We start from the raw sequence: 17,344 nt of genomic DNA, 5'->3' as shown, positions 1-17,344 counted from the left end.
ACTTGAACTCGCACCTTTCTCATTTTCCATTGTTGATGTTTGAAACGAGTGTTGAGAAATCGTTTACTGTTATGATATGGAGAACTGAAAAATGAAAATGCGAGTGATTCTTCTATATATATGGGTTTAAACCGTCTAATGATGAGTAATGACATTCGGAGTTATGATAAATTTTTGACGGTCGAATTCTAAACTATTATCGTTCGCTATTGGGATGATCTAGATCATGTGTAACTGTCAAATGTTAATGAGAACAACGATAGCATAATGAACATACATAGGTTGTAAGGAATATATAAGAGTGACCAAATACATATATGACGGGGGATATAAATAAGATGTTGGGGTACAGTATAATTATTTAATGGAATTTTTCAGTCCCATTCGTAGTACCATATACAAAAGAACAAAGAAAAACTTTCCGCAGAAAACCATCCTCTTGTCCGGATTTTAAGCTTTCATAAATACGTTGATCACTCTTGTGCCCTAGATAAATCCAACATATCGATATGAATTTGTATGGATTGTTTTCTGAAGAAAATGAATTAATTATAGTAAAATGTATTACTCCGGTTCCTTCATGCAAGGGGAAACTATATTTCATTATTCCAATAATTAACTTTATGAATCTAGAAACTTTTAAGACATAAATAATAACTTGTCTGATGTCAGACATCAAAAGGACAATGATATCATACACATGAAATTTCGTGAATCATTAAAAGTAATTTACAAAAAATGCTAACTAATATTCCTTCTGTTTCGAAAAATTACATTATTTAGAAAACAAATTGTTTAAAAATACATTATTTTACATCTTAATGCATTTTTTACTAAGTAATAATTGTAAATTGTAAACTTTAAAATTTAAGATGTCTTTTTGATATGTGTGAAATTTCTAAAACATCCAATATTTTGAAATGGAGATAGTATTTATAAGGAGAATCAACATAAATGTGTTTAAAAAGACTGTAACTGAAACTAAATAAATAATACTGCAAGGATCCTTTTGAAATACAAATAGCTAGTATGAAAAAAGAAAATTTAAGTATATGCAGTGATTTTTTTTTTGATAAAAAAATGTTAAATCCAGATCTATTAAAGACACAGACCTAATCCTCGGGTGCAGGTACAACATACGGATAGACACTCTCCTGGGTATTCAAATGAGCCGAAAACAATAGTGTATATCCGTGTGGCCAACGGAATTCGAACCAGGATTCGCCGTATTGGGTTTATCTCCCTCAAGTACTACCGGACTACCACCATTGGTTAGATGCTATGATTTTGTTATTACATTTGTTTAAAGGATTAAGAAGTTCTTAATCCAAAAACCCATACAGATCCAAACCATTTTTTAGTTTTAAACCATATTACATATTTTCAATGTACGATCTTCTCTCCAACATCTGTTGATTTTTAATTTCTCGACTGTATTTTCACTTTTTATATTAGAAAAAGAGCAAATCTCTGGAAGCATATTAGTGGGTTTGGTGAATAGAAATACTCCCAATTACTCGAGAAGCTGAACACCTCTTCGATGCCAATACCAAGTCCAAGCGAGTATCTTCCCAAGATGAGTAGTATTGTAATTACTAAATAAATTAACATCATCCTGTCACAATAGTCTAATAGCTGCATCTTGTTAGTTAAGACCATCAACTGATTTTTTTCTCCTATCTATTGTAATATATTTATGATTTACCACTGTCGTTTTTACCATGTGCAAGTAGATGATTCAAATAAACATTTAATATATTATTAAGTTATTACCTTAACTTAAGATCTTTAATTATATTTCTCCATGCTACATATGCATTTCATACAAAGTTTGAGAAGTGTCTACAAATATTTTGAGACCATCTATCAAAAATTAAACATCATACAAAAAATCTTTATACTTATACTCAATTACTGAGTCTCAATATATAAACAACTTGTGAATTGTGGTAGACGAATATCTCCAGTTGAGTACGAGCCTTTACAAATTACAATGCATTTTTAGATATAGAAATTATGGACAAGAGGTCAACAATGCTATTTCTTTCACTCTGCATCATTTTGGGGATTTTAGTGTTGGTGATGTTCCAAGTATCATAGACTCTTGCACACATTTTACTACTTGTGATGAAAACATTCTATGAAACTATTGCTGGTACTCAGCATGCTGTACATGCGTTAAATCTAATTATCTGCTTGAATCTATCTATAATTGCTAGTGTTCCATTACTCATCGATACAAAGTGGCTAAAGACAACTTACAGAGCTGCAACACTACACACGTTCTTTATCTGCGGTAATAGGCTCCACTTCTTTGCTGTTATTATGAAGCTACAAGTCAATGTCGAAGGGAATGGCCCATCTTCGGCACCTATGGGTACTCCACAAGCCGCCCATGCAGGAATTTTTCAGCCGTCTTCTAAGAAGAAAACCCCCTCGACCGGGGTTGCTAGCTCGGCTGCCCACGTTGGTGGCTGTGGTCAGTGGGGTAGTATGGGAATTTCTTTATATGTTTGATGGTTTTTACTTTTCCATTGATATGGTCTAATACTCTTATACATTGAGTAACAAGTTCACAAATAAGAGTTTTCATATACAGCAAAAAAATCAGTAAAAATATTTATTCATTTTTAGTTATTCAATTCATTTGTTTTCTTTTCCATTTCAGAACATCAATGATCAGCAACAATGAAGCCAAAAAAAAACATAGTATATTTGGGAAAATTCAATAGAATCAAGCTTCCCAACCACGCAACTGGGTGGCTCTAGCGACACGGTTAACTCCAAGAGTGAAAGCTCCCATACGGAGGTTACAGGAATGAGTATGGCACATTGACTTGATGTTGTGAAAGGCACGAGTCATGTACTTCTGCAGCTCCAGGTTCACTTTTTCCTCTTCCCACATGAACCCTTGAATGTTCTGGACCCACTCAAAGTAACTCACCGTCACTCCTCCTGCGTTTGCGTATATATCTGGTAGTATAATCACTCCTTTCTTCGACAGAATCTGCCAATAATCAAACACACATTAGGATTATATATTAAGAGATGGTTTATATAGTGTTGTTATCAATGCTGCTGGTGCATTACCTCATCAGCATCTGGATCTGTTGGATGGTTTGCAGCCTCTATTATGAACTTTGCCTTCACATCTCCAGCATTTTCCCTAACCAAGAGATGTAGAAAGTAAATAATCAGACTCTATGGTTGGTGTTTATTTGATTGATGAGAGAGAGTTTTTTTTTGTCCCTACTTGTTCAGGACACCACCAAGAGCACAAGGAATGAGAACATCACACTCATGGATAAGCAGTTCGTTTGAGTCCATAGCGTCTCCACCACTGAAATCAACTAGACTTCCAGTTGCTTCTTTGTGACTCAGAAGAGCGTCGATGTCTAGACCTTCAGGGTTTCTGACAGCACCTGTGATGTCGCTTACTGCAACCACTTTCCCACCTTTCTCATGGATCAGCTTGGCTGCCCATGTTCCAACATTCCCAAAACCCTGTCACACACCGAGCATATATCTCAACATTTTTTTATAATACCAAGAGGATCGGGCCTAAACCCGTAATTCCCAGACCCGAAACCACATCATGTAATATTAGTTTGGTCTATCTCTCAACGTTTTTATTCACATTCTCAGATAAACACAACATTAAGCTTCAGATCTGAAGTAATTTTTACCTGAACAACAAATGTCAATCCCTTAATCGATTTGCCGTATTCAGCAAGGAGGGCTTCGGTTGCATAGACTACACCACGTCCTGTGGCAGCTTCCCTACCAAGTGAACCACCAAGATCCTACACCAAAGTGATCACACAGTCATATACCCAGTGTTATAAAAATCGGTCTAGACAGCAGGTGTCTAAGCAACCCCTAGTCGGCAAATCGGACCTAAGCGAAACGATTTTTCTATAATTTTTAAAAACATCGATCTAAACATTTTTAAAAAATCGATCTAGGTGTCCGCCTAATCAATAATCGCTTATAAATGGCCTATACCAATAAAATGCTCAAAACTTTTGCAATCACAATCATAATCAAGAGCCTTACAATGGGCTTGCCGGTGACAACAGCAGGGGAATGACCATGAAACTTGGAGTACTCATCAAGAATCCAAGCCATTGTCTGAGCGTTGGTGCCCATATCAGGAGCAGGGACATCGGTGTGAATACCGATGAGATCATGGATCTTCTGAGTGAAGACACGTGTAAGTCTCTCGAGCTCGCTCAAGCTCAAGTCACGAGGGTTGCATCCGATCCCACCTTTAGCTCCACCGTACGGAATGTCAGCGACAGCTGTCTTCCAAGTCATGAGCTGAGCCAATGCGTTGACTTCATCGGGATCAACCTTTACAAAAAAAAACCAAAAAGTTTAAAACTTTGAGAAACTATATGAATCTCAAGATCCGTGGAGATGGATGGTTGAGAGAGAGTTAAACCTCGGGGTGGTATCTGATTCCTCCTTTCATTGGTCCACGAGCATTGTCGTGTTGAACCCTGAATCCGACGTAGGAAACAAGAGTTCCGTCGTCTTTGGGGATCGTGCACTCCACCTGGATCACAAAGTCGAGATTAGGACACGAAACAGAGACCGGAAGCAAAAACAGAGTGTTTGAGATCAAGTTAAAACCCGAAACAGAGACGAGAAGCAAAAACAGAGAGCTTGAGATCAAATTAAAACCAGAAACAGAGACGAGAAGCAAAAACAGAGAGCTTGAGATCAAATGAAAACCCGAAACAGAGACCAGAAGCAAAAAAAAAAACAGAGCTTGAGATCAAGTTAAAACGCGAAACAGAGATAGCAAGAAAAAAACAGAGCTTGAGATCAAGTTAAAACCAGAAACAGAGACGAGAAGCAAAAACAGAGTGATGAGATCGAGTTAAAATCCGAAACAGAGACGAGAATCAAAAACAGAGAGCTTGAGATCAAATTCAAACCCGAAACAGAGACGAGAAGCAAAAACAGAGTGTTTGAGATCAAAGTACAACCCCGAAACAGAGACAATAAGCAAAAACAGAGCATGGGATCAAGTAAAAACCTTGATTTCTCTGAATGGGATCATGAGACTCTTCTCGATCTTGGAATCCAAACCGAGGATTCGTGAGGCATGGCGGAAGTTCCTGTTCGTTGCGGCTAAAGCATTCATGGCTCAAAATCAAATCAAAATGTGATCGGAAGGAAAGAAAGATCCAAACTTTAACAACACAAAACGAAATCGAAAGAAGGGTTTGTGAATAGGGTTAATGAGATGAGATGATGAGAGGAATAGGACGAAGAATGGAGTATTTGTAGGTGGAGAAGACGGAGACAGCGTTTTTTGAATGGAAGATTATTTCTGACGGAGACGAAAGAGAAACTCTCCTCATCCTCTAAATGACTACTTTGTCCCTAACTATTTAATTTGGCTTTCTCTTTCTTTTTAAAGTCAAAACATATCTCCAACTCATTAACATGTCACAGTCTATATCAAAAAGAAATATCTACGTGTCACATAAAAGTTTTTAAAACTAATGACAGAAAATGGCTAAACAAATAAAATTTTAATTAAAATTTGTACGTGGACCACCAAAAAGATTGGGGTGTGACAGTATTTTATTTTGCTAGTAGTTTCTTTTTTATTTGTTAACAACTAGGGACGGCTTTACTATTACTTTTTCAAAAAAAAATTATCAATGTTAAAATACATTTTGATGACCTCTTTTTACCAAAAGTTGTCTTCTATGGCTTATGTGACATTAATGATATTAGATACTAGATATTGATTGATGAGGCTGGGATAGAGATCTTACATAAGGTCCACGTTAGATCAACACAAATATGCATCTGATCAGTGGAGTCCCACTCTTCGTTCTTCATTTATCATAATATCAATAATGCATATACCACCGTGTTCATAATATATATATATTTATACATGTGACTCATGCCCATTATATTTATACATAATAATAAAATAGAAATTTTATTTATTTTAATAACTATTGTTTAAAATGTATATTCTTTTGGTGAAACTATAAGAAATTCCTCGCGATTATATGATGAATCATATTAAACTGTATCTGAAATAATTATTATTCAAAGGGTATTTTAGGAACATTTCGCCAAATTTTGGGAAATTTTGTTTTATCGCGATAGTTGGTTAAATTATAAACGGTTTAAATACGAATATACTTTAGAATATGTCAAATTGGTAAAAAAATAAATTTAAAATTAATAAAACGTTGTGTATTTATTTCAACAAAACGTGAAACAAATAAAAATTGACCGTCAATTTGTATCGTGGGGAAGATGCGGAAAACATGGAGTAGGTCGACTTTCAGGGCGCGATTCCCTGCGGACGTGACAATGTCGTACTAATGCTTCTAAACAATCTCAACCGTTGAAAAATCGGGTGGTCTTAAAATCGTAGGAACCAGATTCGGAATCATATAGTCAGACCCAAGCACGTTACAGAAGTTACTATCCTGTGCCCTTTTGTTTAATTGGATGGCGACTATTTGCTTACCTGGCTGTGACGCGGCTACTCGGATGCTTTATCGTCTCTATCCCAAATTTTAATTTTCCTTTTGACCTTGTGGTCTTTACTCAATTTGATCAAATCTAATTCTAATGCATGAATCTCGTTCTGATTAATCATATAGCCTAAATTAGTAAATCACTGGCCCCATTCACTTGATTCTCGTAGAGGCTGTAAGTAATTATATCAATTTAGATTATATGATTATACCACAAAGAGTATCAAAACATAACAACATTTGCAACTAGAACTCCAAATAATAAGAAAAAGAGAGATGAAAAGGTATACGTAATTTGTGACTAGAAATGAACTTGGTTTTAAAAATTTCGCGTAATAACAGTCAAAATTCTTGTTATCCAAATAAAATAAAATAATAACAATCAAAATGCGTATTAAAACATATCATGTGCCGATGGACCGACTCTATCTTTTTGTTGGGGTACGTCAAACATATCATGAAGTCATGAGTGCCTGAATGGTGTGCATGCGTCTTTGTTAACATAGTTTAATTAAGTTTTGATAAATTATTACAATCACAATCGTGTTTTTCATATAAAAAATAGATATCGTTTCAAGATACAGTATTTCCCAGTTAAGTTTATATATCATAGACTTGTAAGATTTTGTAGATAAGTAACGAATAAAACCATAAACTTACGATACGGGCAAGGAAGAACTGAAATGAATGAATTGAATTTTTAAAATATCTCAAGAAATACACAACATTAAAGATGGGAAACATTTCGCCGAAAGGATTGTTACAATCAATATTTTTATCTTAAAAGAGATTAATCAGTATTTAGGAGGAGGAAGTAGCCACTTGGAGCCCTTAATGTAACCAAGAGTGAGGAAAGGCCTAACTTCGTTTTGGTCAACATCTTGTGTGTAAGGCACTCTCTTCTCTTGGTGTGACCCTGGTCCGAAACACTTGTACTCTCCATAGAAGACCGTCCTGCATTCATTTAGACAACATAATATATCATATCCGTGTAATTGACATAAGACATATATATGTAGATGAGATGTTATGAAATGTTACTTGTCATATGCGCGGTTGAAGTTTTCCCTCCAGCCAGATGGGTTAACCACGCTGGTCATCTCTGTGAAAGCATAAACGACTTTGGGGTGGCTCATCCAAGACCGGCCCAAATAAATTCCGGTTCCGGTTCCAGTGATTTTGCAGTGCACAAACGTGTATCCGTTTTGTTCGGTGTTACTTTGTCTGCTTTGTGCCGTGATCACTCTTAATCCGTCTCCAACAGCGTGCAATTTCGTGTTCTAATTGATTTATATACGAATACATATTCGTTAAACGTTTTAGACATACATTTATTATATGTCAAGAGATATATGTAATAGTGGTTTAAGCTTACCAAGTACAAGGAAGCTCCTCTTCCGAAGATAAAATCATAGGTTCCTTCGATGTAACAGTCCTTGAAAAAATGGTTGCCTCTGTCGTCACATAGAGTATCTTGAAAACCGTAGAAACTACAGGTGTAGAAAGCTGCATAATCACCGTTGATCCTCATAGCTAGAGCTTGTCCTTGTGAGCCTGGTTTCGGCATAGGAGAAGTATTCTATAGAATAACAAAATTAAATATATACACATACATTAGATTAGTATAGCAAGTAATCTTTAATATAGTGTAATAACATACGTAGATCGAATGTATATATATATATATATATATTTTTTTTTTTTTTTTTACGTACTTTAATGATGAGGTTAGCTGCCATGAAATAATCAGACCAGACAATAAGAGTTGCACTCTCTACGGTTCCGTACTGAGCGGCCGTCCCGTGGTAAGTTAAGACCGTTTGTGAACCAGGTTGACCAAGCAATGTAACGAATGGTCGACCTACGTCGACCGTGACCTTCTCCGTGTATATACCTGGAGCCAACTTGATGATCACACGCTTCTTGTTTCCTATGGGAATGCTCTTGATCGCTTCGTTTATTGACTTAAAGTTGGCACCTCCTTTTTGATTAACCTACAATGAAATTTTCACTTTCCATTAGAAACCATTAGAAATAACCTACAATGAAATATATATTGTGAAGATTAAGCAGCTTACGGTGACAATTATTCGTGCAGCTTCAGCAGCGTCGAGGGCAGGGTCTAGAGTTCCCTTTCTTTGGGAGTAGGGTGCAACGTTGGTCTTGAACCATTGGGGGATTTGGGCTCTGACTTCCGGAATCGGCGCTGTATCCGTGGCTAGAACCACGGGCAAGACAAATGCGACAATAAATGCAACTATGGACGGCGAAATGTAACCCATCTTTTGTTGTTATGATATTTTATACTTTTTAATTATTTTCTTTTATAAAAATAAAAGAAAATAATGAAAACGAAAACCGAAGGAAAAAAAACTTCACGTTTATTTACTATTGAAGAAATGAATTGCATCGAAGGGGTTTATATACTTTTTTTTTTTTTTAACTTGTCTTGCTCATCGATGTTTGACCGGACAAATCTAATTTTTACTATTCTCGTTTGTGGTTTATTTTCTTGGACTATTTCTGAAAATCTGACTAAAATAGTAAATTTGTCTATCGTCATCTACTTTTCCAATTAAGGCAAATTTACAGGTAGGAAAGTCAGCATGTTGATTGACCCTTCCAGCAAGTACAGAAGTACTCTATTATTATATTTTTTTATTAATAAATTTAATTATATAATTCGATAATTTTCCTCTAAAACGTATATTCACAATTTTCACCAAAGTTGCGATTTCATAATTTCCAAACGATGATGTAATTTACAAAAAAGAATGTGATTACGTAATCTTCCAAACACAATTGCATGTACAACTGCTCATCATAACGTGGTTTCTATACTTCAGAAAATATAATTATGTTTATTGAAATTATATTGGTAAAAATAGTGAGCAATAGCTAATTACAAAAAATAATATATAGGTAATCAAAATTTAATATATTCTCTTAATATGCGTAAAAACTGATGGAATATAATCTTTTGACATGCATAAATATGCATGCACAATATGTATGAACTATATGTAGACGTCTTATGCAGTTATGTCGTAAGAATATCCGTTTTTTTTAGCAGATTGTGTGAGTTTTGGTATAGGATGTATAGTCTCTGTGAGACCGCAAGTTCGCAATAATAATGGCGTGCACATATAATTCTAAGAACGTTAAATAAGAATAAATTGATATTATTATCTTATTTTCCTGTATATATTTATATCAAATATGAAAAATTAAATTCTCGTGATAACTAATAAAATATACTGAATCGAGGCCGTCTTTATTGTAATGAAACCAAAACTACACAAGTCTCTCAACTAAGAAGAGATAGGACTCTTGGAAAAGAAAATACACCGATATACATATTTTGAATCGCTTAATATTAAACCTTGAAGCCGGGAGGTGGGAGAAGCCACGAGGATCCTTGGATGTAGCCGAGGGAAAGGAAACGGTTAGCTTCATTTTCGTCAATGTCTTGTGTGAATGGAACTCTCTTGGCTGTGTGTGATCCTGGTCCTGTGCACTTGTACTCTCCGTAGAACACGGTCCTGTCCCAAAAAAAAAACATTTAAAACCAGACTATATGGATCATCACAACATAAGTAAAGTGAGAATGAGACTTACTTGTCATGTGCGGCCACCTTGTTTGCTTGCCATCCGGTTGGGTTGACGAGACTGCTCATCTCGGTGTAGGCGTAGACAACCTTAGGGTGACTCTTCCATGATCTACCTAAATAGATTCCACCACCATCCCCAGTTACTTTGCAGTGCACGAAAGAGTATCCGCTCTTCTCTTCTGCGCTCTTTCCCGCATGCGCTGAAATTACTTTAATACCATCTCCCACCGCGTGCAATTGTGTTTCCTTTTGATATCATCATCATCATATATATCAAGAGGTTTCAGAAACTATGAAACAATTACATTTGCCCCTAAACTTAAAAAAAAATATTATACATATGCAGTCGCATATGGCCTTGGAATTTTTTTTAAATTTTTATTTATTAAAATTAACGTAAAAATGTTTATCGCCTCTTATCATAAGGTTTCATAATCTATGTATTAAGAATGTATAAGATGGGATATAATAAGGTATACGTACCAAATACATAGAGGTTCCACTTCCGAAGATGAAATCAAATGTCCCTTCAATGTAACAATCCTTAAAGAAATGGTTTCCAGCATCGTCACAAACCGTATCTTGGAAACCGTGGAATTTGCAGTTGTAAAAAGCCGCATTGTTCCCGGAGATTCTCATAGCTAAGGCTTGTGCTCCCTTCCTTTTACCATCTGGTTTCGGTGCAGAGTTCTACGTATATATAGAACAAAATATATAAAGATTATACTTTTGAATAATTCATTTTGACGACCACTTGGACTTAGCTAGTACGGTGGCGGATGTACGTTAGCCAGAAAGGTGGCAAGTGCCACGACGAAATTTTCAAATATTTGTATAATATATCTAAATTTTAGTTATTTTCTCTTAATTAAATATCCTATTCTAACCATGTTTTTAAGTTTATGTGTGATTTTTCTGCTGGCACAATTAGCATAGTTGTTAATATATACCTTAACGATGATGTTGACGGCAATGAAATAGTCGGATAAGATGATGAGAGATGCGCTATTTACGGTTCCATACTGGGCGGCAGTACCGTCGAATGTAAGAACCGGCATGGCCTTGGGATCTCCCATTAATGTAATGAAGGGCTTCTTTTTGTCGAGAGTGACCTTCTCTTTGTACTCTCCAGGAGCCATTTTGATGATCACACGCTTTGTGTTCTTTTCAGGAACACTCTTTAGTGCGTCAGTTAGTGTTTTGAATTCACCTCCCTTTGGATTAACCTGTGATTGCATCATTCAAATTTTGTAGTCAAGAATCTCTATGGTTATATAAGGATTTGTTTCTTTTTTGGGGACAAAGTTATAGGTTAATGTGTTTCGTACGTTGATGGTACGTGGTGAAGCCTCGGCAGCTACGAGAGCAGGATCTAGACCTTTACGTGAAGGCAAAGGAGCTACGTTGGTTTTGAACCACTGCTCCACTTGAGGTTTGGCCTCTGGAATTGGTGTGTTATCATCTGCCAACACCATCGGAGTAACAAACACCATAACCATGGCTAATAACATGGACACGTGTATGTATCCCATTTTTTATTTTTGTTTTATTAAAAACTAATTTTTTTTTTTGGTTTTATTGTTCTTTTTACTTTTTATTTTGTTTTTCGGAATCGTTTAATGAGAAGATTGCCATGAGGTACATATAGAGTGTTACAAAGATCCGAGAATTTTGAGTTTCATTTTTTTGTTTGCTATTATTATTTGTGGTTATCCATTTTTATATCTCGCTATTATTTCTCCTGTAATTTTTAATGTGGTTTTTTTGAATATTTATACTGTGTAAACGAGATTTATTCCACACACGTCACATAAAAAACGAACCACTCAAATATACATTTTATAGTGTTAAAAGATGTATATATATGTGCTTTTACACCTATCAAGAAAACATAATAAACTTAAAAGAATCAGTTTTATTTGACCAAAAAGACGACAATGAGAAAAATCATTTTTATTTCTTACCCTTTATAATCCCAACAAATGTTTTTACACGTTATATATGTAAGTAGTTTTCATGAGCTGAGGGAGGACTCAACCTGGCTCCACAACGCCTCACCGTAAGCCTTCTCTTCTTGCTTCTCCTCTTCTGCAACAAACTCTCCTCTTACTTCAGCTTCAGCCTCATCTTCTTCTTCCTCCTCTACTTCCTCAACTTCACTTTCTCCAAAGACACTTCTAGACCCTTCCCTGAACTCAGCCAAAGCTTCCCTCATAGCCAAACCTGTAGCCGGTCTATCACTCACTCCATACTTTGGAGCCGGTACAACAAACGGCAACACAATGTCATCAATCTTAGACCCATCACATGAGTCTGTTTCTTCATGAGGTGGAGGGAAAACAAATACAATCCCGAGCTCGTAGTTGCATACACGAAGTTTTCTGACCGATCTAGTGGCATTATAAGACTGGTCCTGGTTGTTCCTGGAGGATCTGGAAATGGTCTGTCCCCAGGCAGCTGCACTGAAATTATGTGAGCCGCAGTAAACCCAACCAAATGAAGAAGACCCTAAACCTCTAGTGGAGGTGAAGCGTCTTCTCGCCACCTGTTAATAGTATAAAGACATTGTACTACTGTGTTAGAGTCCGTTTCGCCAATTAGTAAGTCTTTTCTTGTGCAGTGTTTTAAAAATCGGTCTAGGCGGTGCCTAATTAGCAGATAAGACCTAAACGAAACTATTTTTTAGTATTTTTTCAATATCGGTCTACTAGACGCTAAAAAAAAATGATCTAGGCCATCTAATTAATAATTTCATATAAAACGACTAACGACCGTCTAGCGATTTCTTGAACATTGCTCACACACTGTTGTTATAAAGACATTATAGATTGTCATAGTATAAAGTTCTCATTAGCTCTTACCTTGATATGCATCGGGTGCCCGACTCTGTCCTGAGGATTGGGAACTGCATCGTGAAGCACATTGTTATATCTCAGCTTTTGCCAGGTTTTCTGCACAATAATATTTAAAAAAAAAAGGTTCAATCACACTACTGCTGAATCATATTCCAAAGGGTTCATTATGCGAAGTTAGCAAACTACCTCGGAGAAGCAGAGCAGACGTCTTGAAGACAAGACGCCATGCAGGCCATTCTTCACCCTTTCAATGGTAGGGAAGATGATTTTAATGGAAGGAGCTTCTCGTTCTTCCCTAGCACTCCAGCATCCCCACTGATACAGAACATGGTCCAAACGTCTCATGCACAATATACTTGTAGTGATGGCTTTTAAGGGTGTTTCGAAACAAAAACAGTACCTCAGGATCAGACTCCTGGGAGTCAACATGCTGTAACACTTTTTTACCTGCGGCTGATGCAAAATCAGCTTGAAAACCTGCAGTTACTGAGCCTCCAACCGATGATGCACCTATTATAAGATAAACATCTATAAACTTAAAACCCTATAAGGTATTTGTCTACCATAGCTATTTTGGAAACGCACTTACTATAGACAAAATCAGATTCCTGAGACTCAGGCCACTTGTAACAGCCTAACACCTTTGGAGAAACAATACAGAGGATCACATAGTTAAAGACTGATACACTATCGTTAAAAGCACTTATTAGCCATCAAACTTACCTCTTGTAGCCTCCAAATGCCAGTACATCTCTGAAGTGAAGCAACCAACGAGCACAGTGCAACAACATGATGGGGTTGAATCAACTTTGGCATCTCTGAAATGGACACTCCCTGAAAAAAGTAAAGAGAGATTATCAGATGTATCCATAGCCTATTTATGCAAAGTATGAGAGTACAATACCTGTAACACATGCAGCATCAGTTGCACCTTCTGGTTACTCCTACAGGAAGCAGCTGCAAGGACTTCATCTCGATACACATATCCCACAAATTTAAAGAACCCAATATCCCACAGAGGAGAAACCCATTTTGCAATGTTCCGCGGCAAAAAGCCTAGCTGGACAAACTCTGTCACATAGCACTTTGTATAAGTTCACAGAGTGAAAATTTCAAGTCAAGGACACAATGCATGAAACTACTTACCGTCTCTCGAATCATCATCAGGGTTAGGGACAAGGACGCTCACAGCATTCACGTCCGCAGGCACATTAGTATTTCTTCTCATAACAAGTTCCAACATTCCGAGAGGATTTTCACTGGTTCTGCTAATATATGAAGCCAGTCGCTTAAGTTGTGCTCCTGTGGAATCACTGGTAGATCGGAAAAGGTAACTGAGGCCAACGACAGAGGCTTCAACAGATCCCAGAAACTCTTCATTGAAAGCCTGAAACAAGAATTATACGATTAGTCAGGACACAATCAAACTAAGTGAACCACTAAAACATGAACTAAATCAGAGAATCCAAATGAAGCTACTCACGGTGCTTGAGCGAGCAGATTCTGTAAGATAAGAGGGCTTATAAGAATGAACTCCAGGCACAGAAGCGACAAGATGACCTGCTGAGTGTTCAAAGTTGTACTTTGTGAACTCGAGAATCCAATGGGCTTGACTTGGAACATCAGCCAAAAGTGTCGCAGCAAATCCAGCCAGCTGAGCACCAAAATCTGATCTTAAACCATGATTGGTTTCCTTTTCGAAATGGCTGAAAAGGGACAAGTAATCAGGGTTTGCTCTTCGTGGAAAATCTTGCCACCAAACTGTGTTGGTCACGTCATCCCACTGGAATTAAAAAACCTCCATTAGAAAATGAAATATGTACCATAATATATGATTCATTTTCAGAACTATATACTTAAGACTACATTCTTACCTGTCTCGCTACTAAGTTTGCAGACGTAATAATTACACGAACACTATCTTCTCTTTGCAGAATAAACAGCTTGGGGTGATGACAAGCAATGCCTCGGTTCTTTCGGTCTTTCCCAAATGCAATTTCCTCCGGAAATGGTGGAAACCTAAGACAAGATAAAAACTCGTTAGAAAAGTAGTGAAGCAATAGTAACAAAAAAGAAAATATAATCCGGTATTACGTACACCATAACTACATTTGGGTAATTTGGCAAGGGAGCAGAAATTCCTGAATCAGGGCTTGAGCTCCAACATCTCTCAGCATGGTGACATGCAACAGTCACAGGCAAATGACTAGGTACCCCACAACCGGTAAGAAACCTGATGATACAGCTGTCAGACTCTTGAATCCAATTCTTCTGTTTAGACTAATAGGGGAAAAAAGAAGAAGAAGAAAATCAACATACCATAAGATATCACTTGTAAATGTTGCAATGAAGATTTGTGAGATGCTTTCCACAGGATGAAGAAGTTCTGGCAAAGAAACCACCCGTTGACTACCAGTTGGATCATGTTCAATATACTGAAGACGATTTAGATAAAAGTTCTTCCCAGGTGATTGTAGAGAACACTGATAGCTTCTCTCCTTATTAACGTAACTAATATCGCAAACGTTTTCTTTCTCCCCACCGTCACTTCCAACTTGGATAACCAAGTTTGGGACAACTAGACTTCTATGTGGGCTCGGCTGCTCATCCCTCACTTTTAAACCAGACATACCACGACCCATCTCATGATTTTCCTCATCACTCCTGACTTCTCTATTATCAGCCACTATACCTACTTTTAACTTTGCACAACAGGACACGCATTCTTTTCCAGAATCTGATAGCCTAAGGCAAGATACAGGATCATCACTATTCAACACATGTCTACAATAGCTTACAAGAGAGTTCAATCTCTCAACAACACCACCAACAGCTCTAGCAGGATAACGCCTACAAACCAGAGAACTGACTTCATTTTCCATCGGAGCAAAAACCCTCTTGCTTCTCTTCCCACTTGAAAAAGTTCCTGAAGAAACCGAAGCATCCCTTCCTTCAAAACCAATCTCCTGAACCACAAAACCAACTCGTCCATCTTTATAACACAACAACCCTTCCTTCCCACAAACAAACAACACCTCATCACCAACCAAAACCTCTTGAACTCTACCTTTCCTAACCCTAACGCGATTAACATACACACCGTTCAAAGAAACCTTAAATCTCAAACTTTCCTTCTCCACCTCATCGAAAAATTGACTAAACCCATCTGAATAATTCGAAAGAATCACGCCATCAAAAACGTAAAGTTTGCTACTTTGGCTATCGAATAGAATCTGGCAGTGGTTTCTGCTGATTCCGCCGTGATCGAAGACGAAATCGCACGACCCGTTAGCTATACTTCGACCAATCGTGTACGGACTATCTGATTCGACGTGGAGTGACTCTGTGGGTGAACCGGTGGACCGAGAAATCAACGGTGTGCCGATGTTGTGGATACGAATCGAAACTTTATCGCTATGTCTTCTCTTCATAGCGCATGAGAGGAGAGGAAGCAAAACCCTTTTCCCCCAAATTGATTTTCCCTCCCAAATCGATGTGCTTGGGACAGCCTCGCTTTCTGTTTGGACGGAAGGATAAAGGTATCCTTCGCCTGAAGAGTATAGCTTTCCCGCTTTGGTTTTATTTTTTTAAAGAAAGGGAATTGCTATTACTCCTTCTGTTTAATAATAGATGATGTTTTACAAGATTTTTTTTGTTTCAAAATAGATGATGTTTTGATATTTTTATGTTATTTTTAACTTTATTGAAGATTAAATGTTGTACTCATTTCTATAATTGGTTGGATGATTTTTAAATTATATTTTAAAAACTACTTTTTTAGAGAAAAATAAATTTTTTAATCTTTGTGCACTAAGAAATAATATCATCTATTGTGAAACGGAAGGAATAATATATAAGAAATCAAAAAATGTTTTAATATTAATTTTCAACGTCCATAAACACAAGAGATTAATTGGGTCCAAGTATGTAATTTTCTCCCGACCTCTCTCAACACCTCTGTATGATGCATTGAAGTATTTCTTTTTCTCGAAAGAATTTTAAATTTTATCGACAGAAGTGGCCAAGACTAGTCATGTTGGTCCCCTGTCTCTAGCGATGCCGAAATATTAATTTTCCAGTGGTCGGGATTCAAATCCTGACAGCTAGCTTCAACGTATTTGACTTTTGCCCTCAAGTTAATCACCACCAGGCTTCAACCTAATGCTACTTTGTGTAGAAAGTAAAACCTATAGTATGTTTTTAGAGAAAGAAATGAAAATATTATCTACTCTCAAACCATATCTCCATGGCTTTCTCGTATTTGTTTCCAGCTTTCTTTCTCAAAGAAGCATTTCTACTTAAACATAGTAGAGAAATCATAAGAAAACCATAGGAAGAAACACAATCTCTGATCAGT

The 17,344-nt window shown here is 36.9% G+C and overlaps 4 protein-coding genes across 4 annotated transcripts; all 4 read right to left on the bottom strand.

Moving 5' to 3' along the window:
* Positions 1-2,605: 2,605 nt before the first annotated feature.
* Positions 2,606-5,391, bottom strand: LOC106321648 (glutamate dehydrogenase 2-like). The gene is made up of 7 exons (XM_013759893.1): positions 5,045-5,391; positions 4,445-4,558; positions 4,057-4,353; positions 3,687-3,803; positions 3,254-3,504; positions 3,091-3,166; positions 2,606-3,007 (listed from the first exon to the last, which is right to left on the bottom strand). Exons 1-7 carry the CDS (start codon positions 5,150-5,152, stop codon positions 2,735-2,737), a joined length of 1,236 nt encoding a protein of 411 aa, XP_013615347.1. The 5' UTR covers positions 5,153-5,391; the 3' UTR covers positions 2,606-2,734.
* A 1,838-nt stretch (positions 5,392-7,229) lies between these two features.
* LOC106325531 (probable pectinesterase 50) lies at positions 7,230-8,914 on the bottom strand. The gene is made up of 5 exons (XM_013763574.1): positions 8,600-8,914; positions 8,237-8,515; positions 7,897-8,100; positions 7,563-7,801; positions 7,230-7,475 (listed from the first exon to the last, which is right to left on the bottom strand). Exons 1-5 carry the CDS (start codon positions 8,801-8,803, stop codon positions 7,316-7,318), a joined length of 1,086 nt encoding a protein of 361 aa, XP_013619028.1. The 5' UTR covers positions 8,804-8,914; the 3' UTR covers positions 7,230-7,315.
* An 865-nt stretch (positions 8,915-9,779) lies between these two features.
* Positions 9,780-11,746, bottom strand: LOC106325758 (pectinesterase PPME1-like). Its single transcript, XM_013763809.1, has 5 exons — positions 11,461-11,746; positions 11,083-11,358; positions 10,616-10,822; positions 10,140-10,378; positions 9,780-10,063 (listed from the first exon to the last, which is right to left on the bottom strand). The coding sequence occupies exons 1-5, from the start codon at positions 11,662-11,664 to the stop codon at positions 9,898-9,900; spliced, it is 1,092 nt and encodes a 363-aa protein (XP_013619263.1). The 5' UTR covers positions 11,665-11,746; the 3' UTR covers positions 9,780-9,897.
* A 245-nt stretch (positions 11,747-11,991) lies between these two features.
* Positions 11,992-16,541, bottom strand: LOC106319221. Its single transcript, XM_013757491.1, has 12 exons — positions 15,307-16,541; positions 15,086-15,220; positions 14,862-15,006; positions 14,471-14,770; positions 14,134-14,374; positions 13,892-14,058; positions 13,711-13,821; positions 13,577-13,628; positions 13,388-13,497; positions 13,174-13,302; positions 12,994-13,083; positions 11,992-12,677 (listed from the first exon to the last, which is right to left on the bottom strand). The coding sequence occupies exons 1-12, from the start codon at positions 16,416-16,418 to the stop codon at positions 12,147-12,149; spliced, it is 3,123 nt and encodes a 1,040-aa protein (XP_013612945.1). The 5' UTR covers positions 16,419-16,541; the 3' UTR covers positions 11,992-12,146.
* Between the last annotated feature and the right edge of the window lie 803 nt (positions 16,542-17,344).

Source organism: Brassica oleracea, chromosome C2 (genome assembly GCF_000695525.1).
Source record: "Brassica oleracea var. oleracea cultivar TO1000 chromosome C2, BOL, whole genome shotgun sequence".
NCBI classification, from domain to species: domain Eukaryota; kingdom Viridiplantae; phylum Streptophyta; class Magnoliopsida; order Brassicales; family Brassicaceae; genus Brassica; species Brassica oleracea.
Note: the sequence above shows the minus strand (reverse complement) of the source record. Positions and strands in the feature narration are given on the sequence as shown.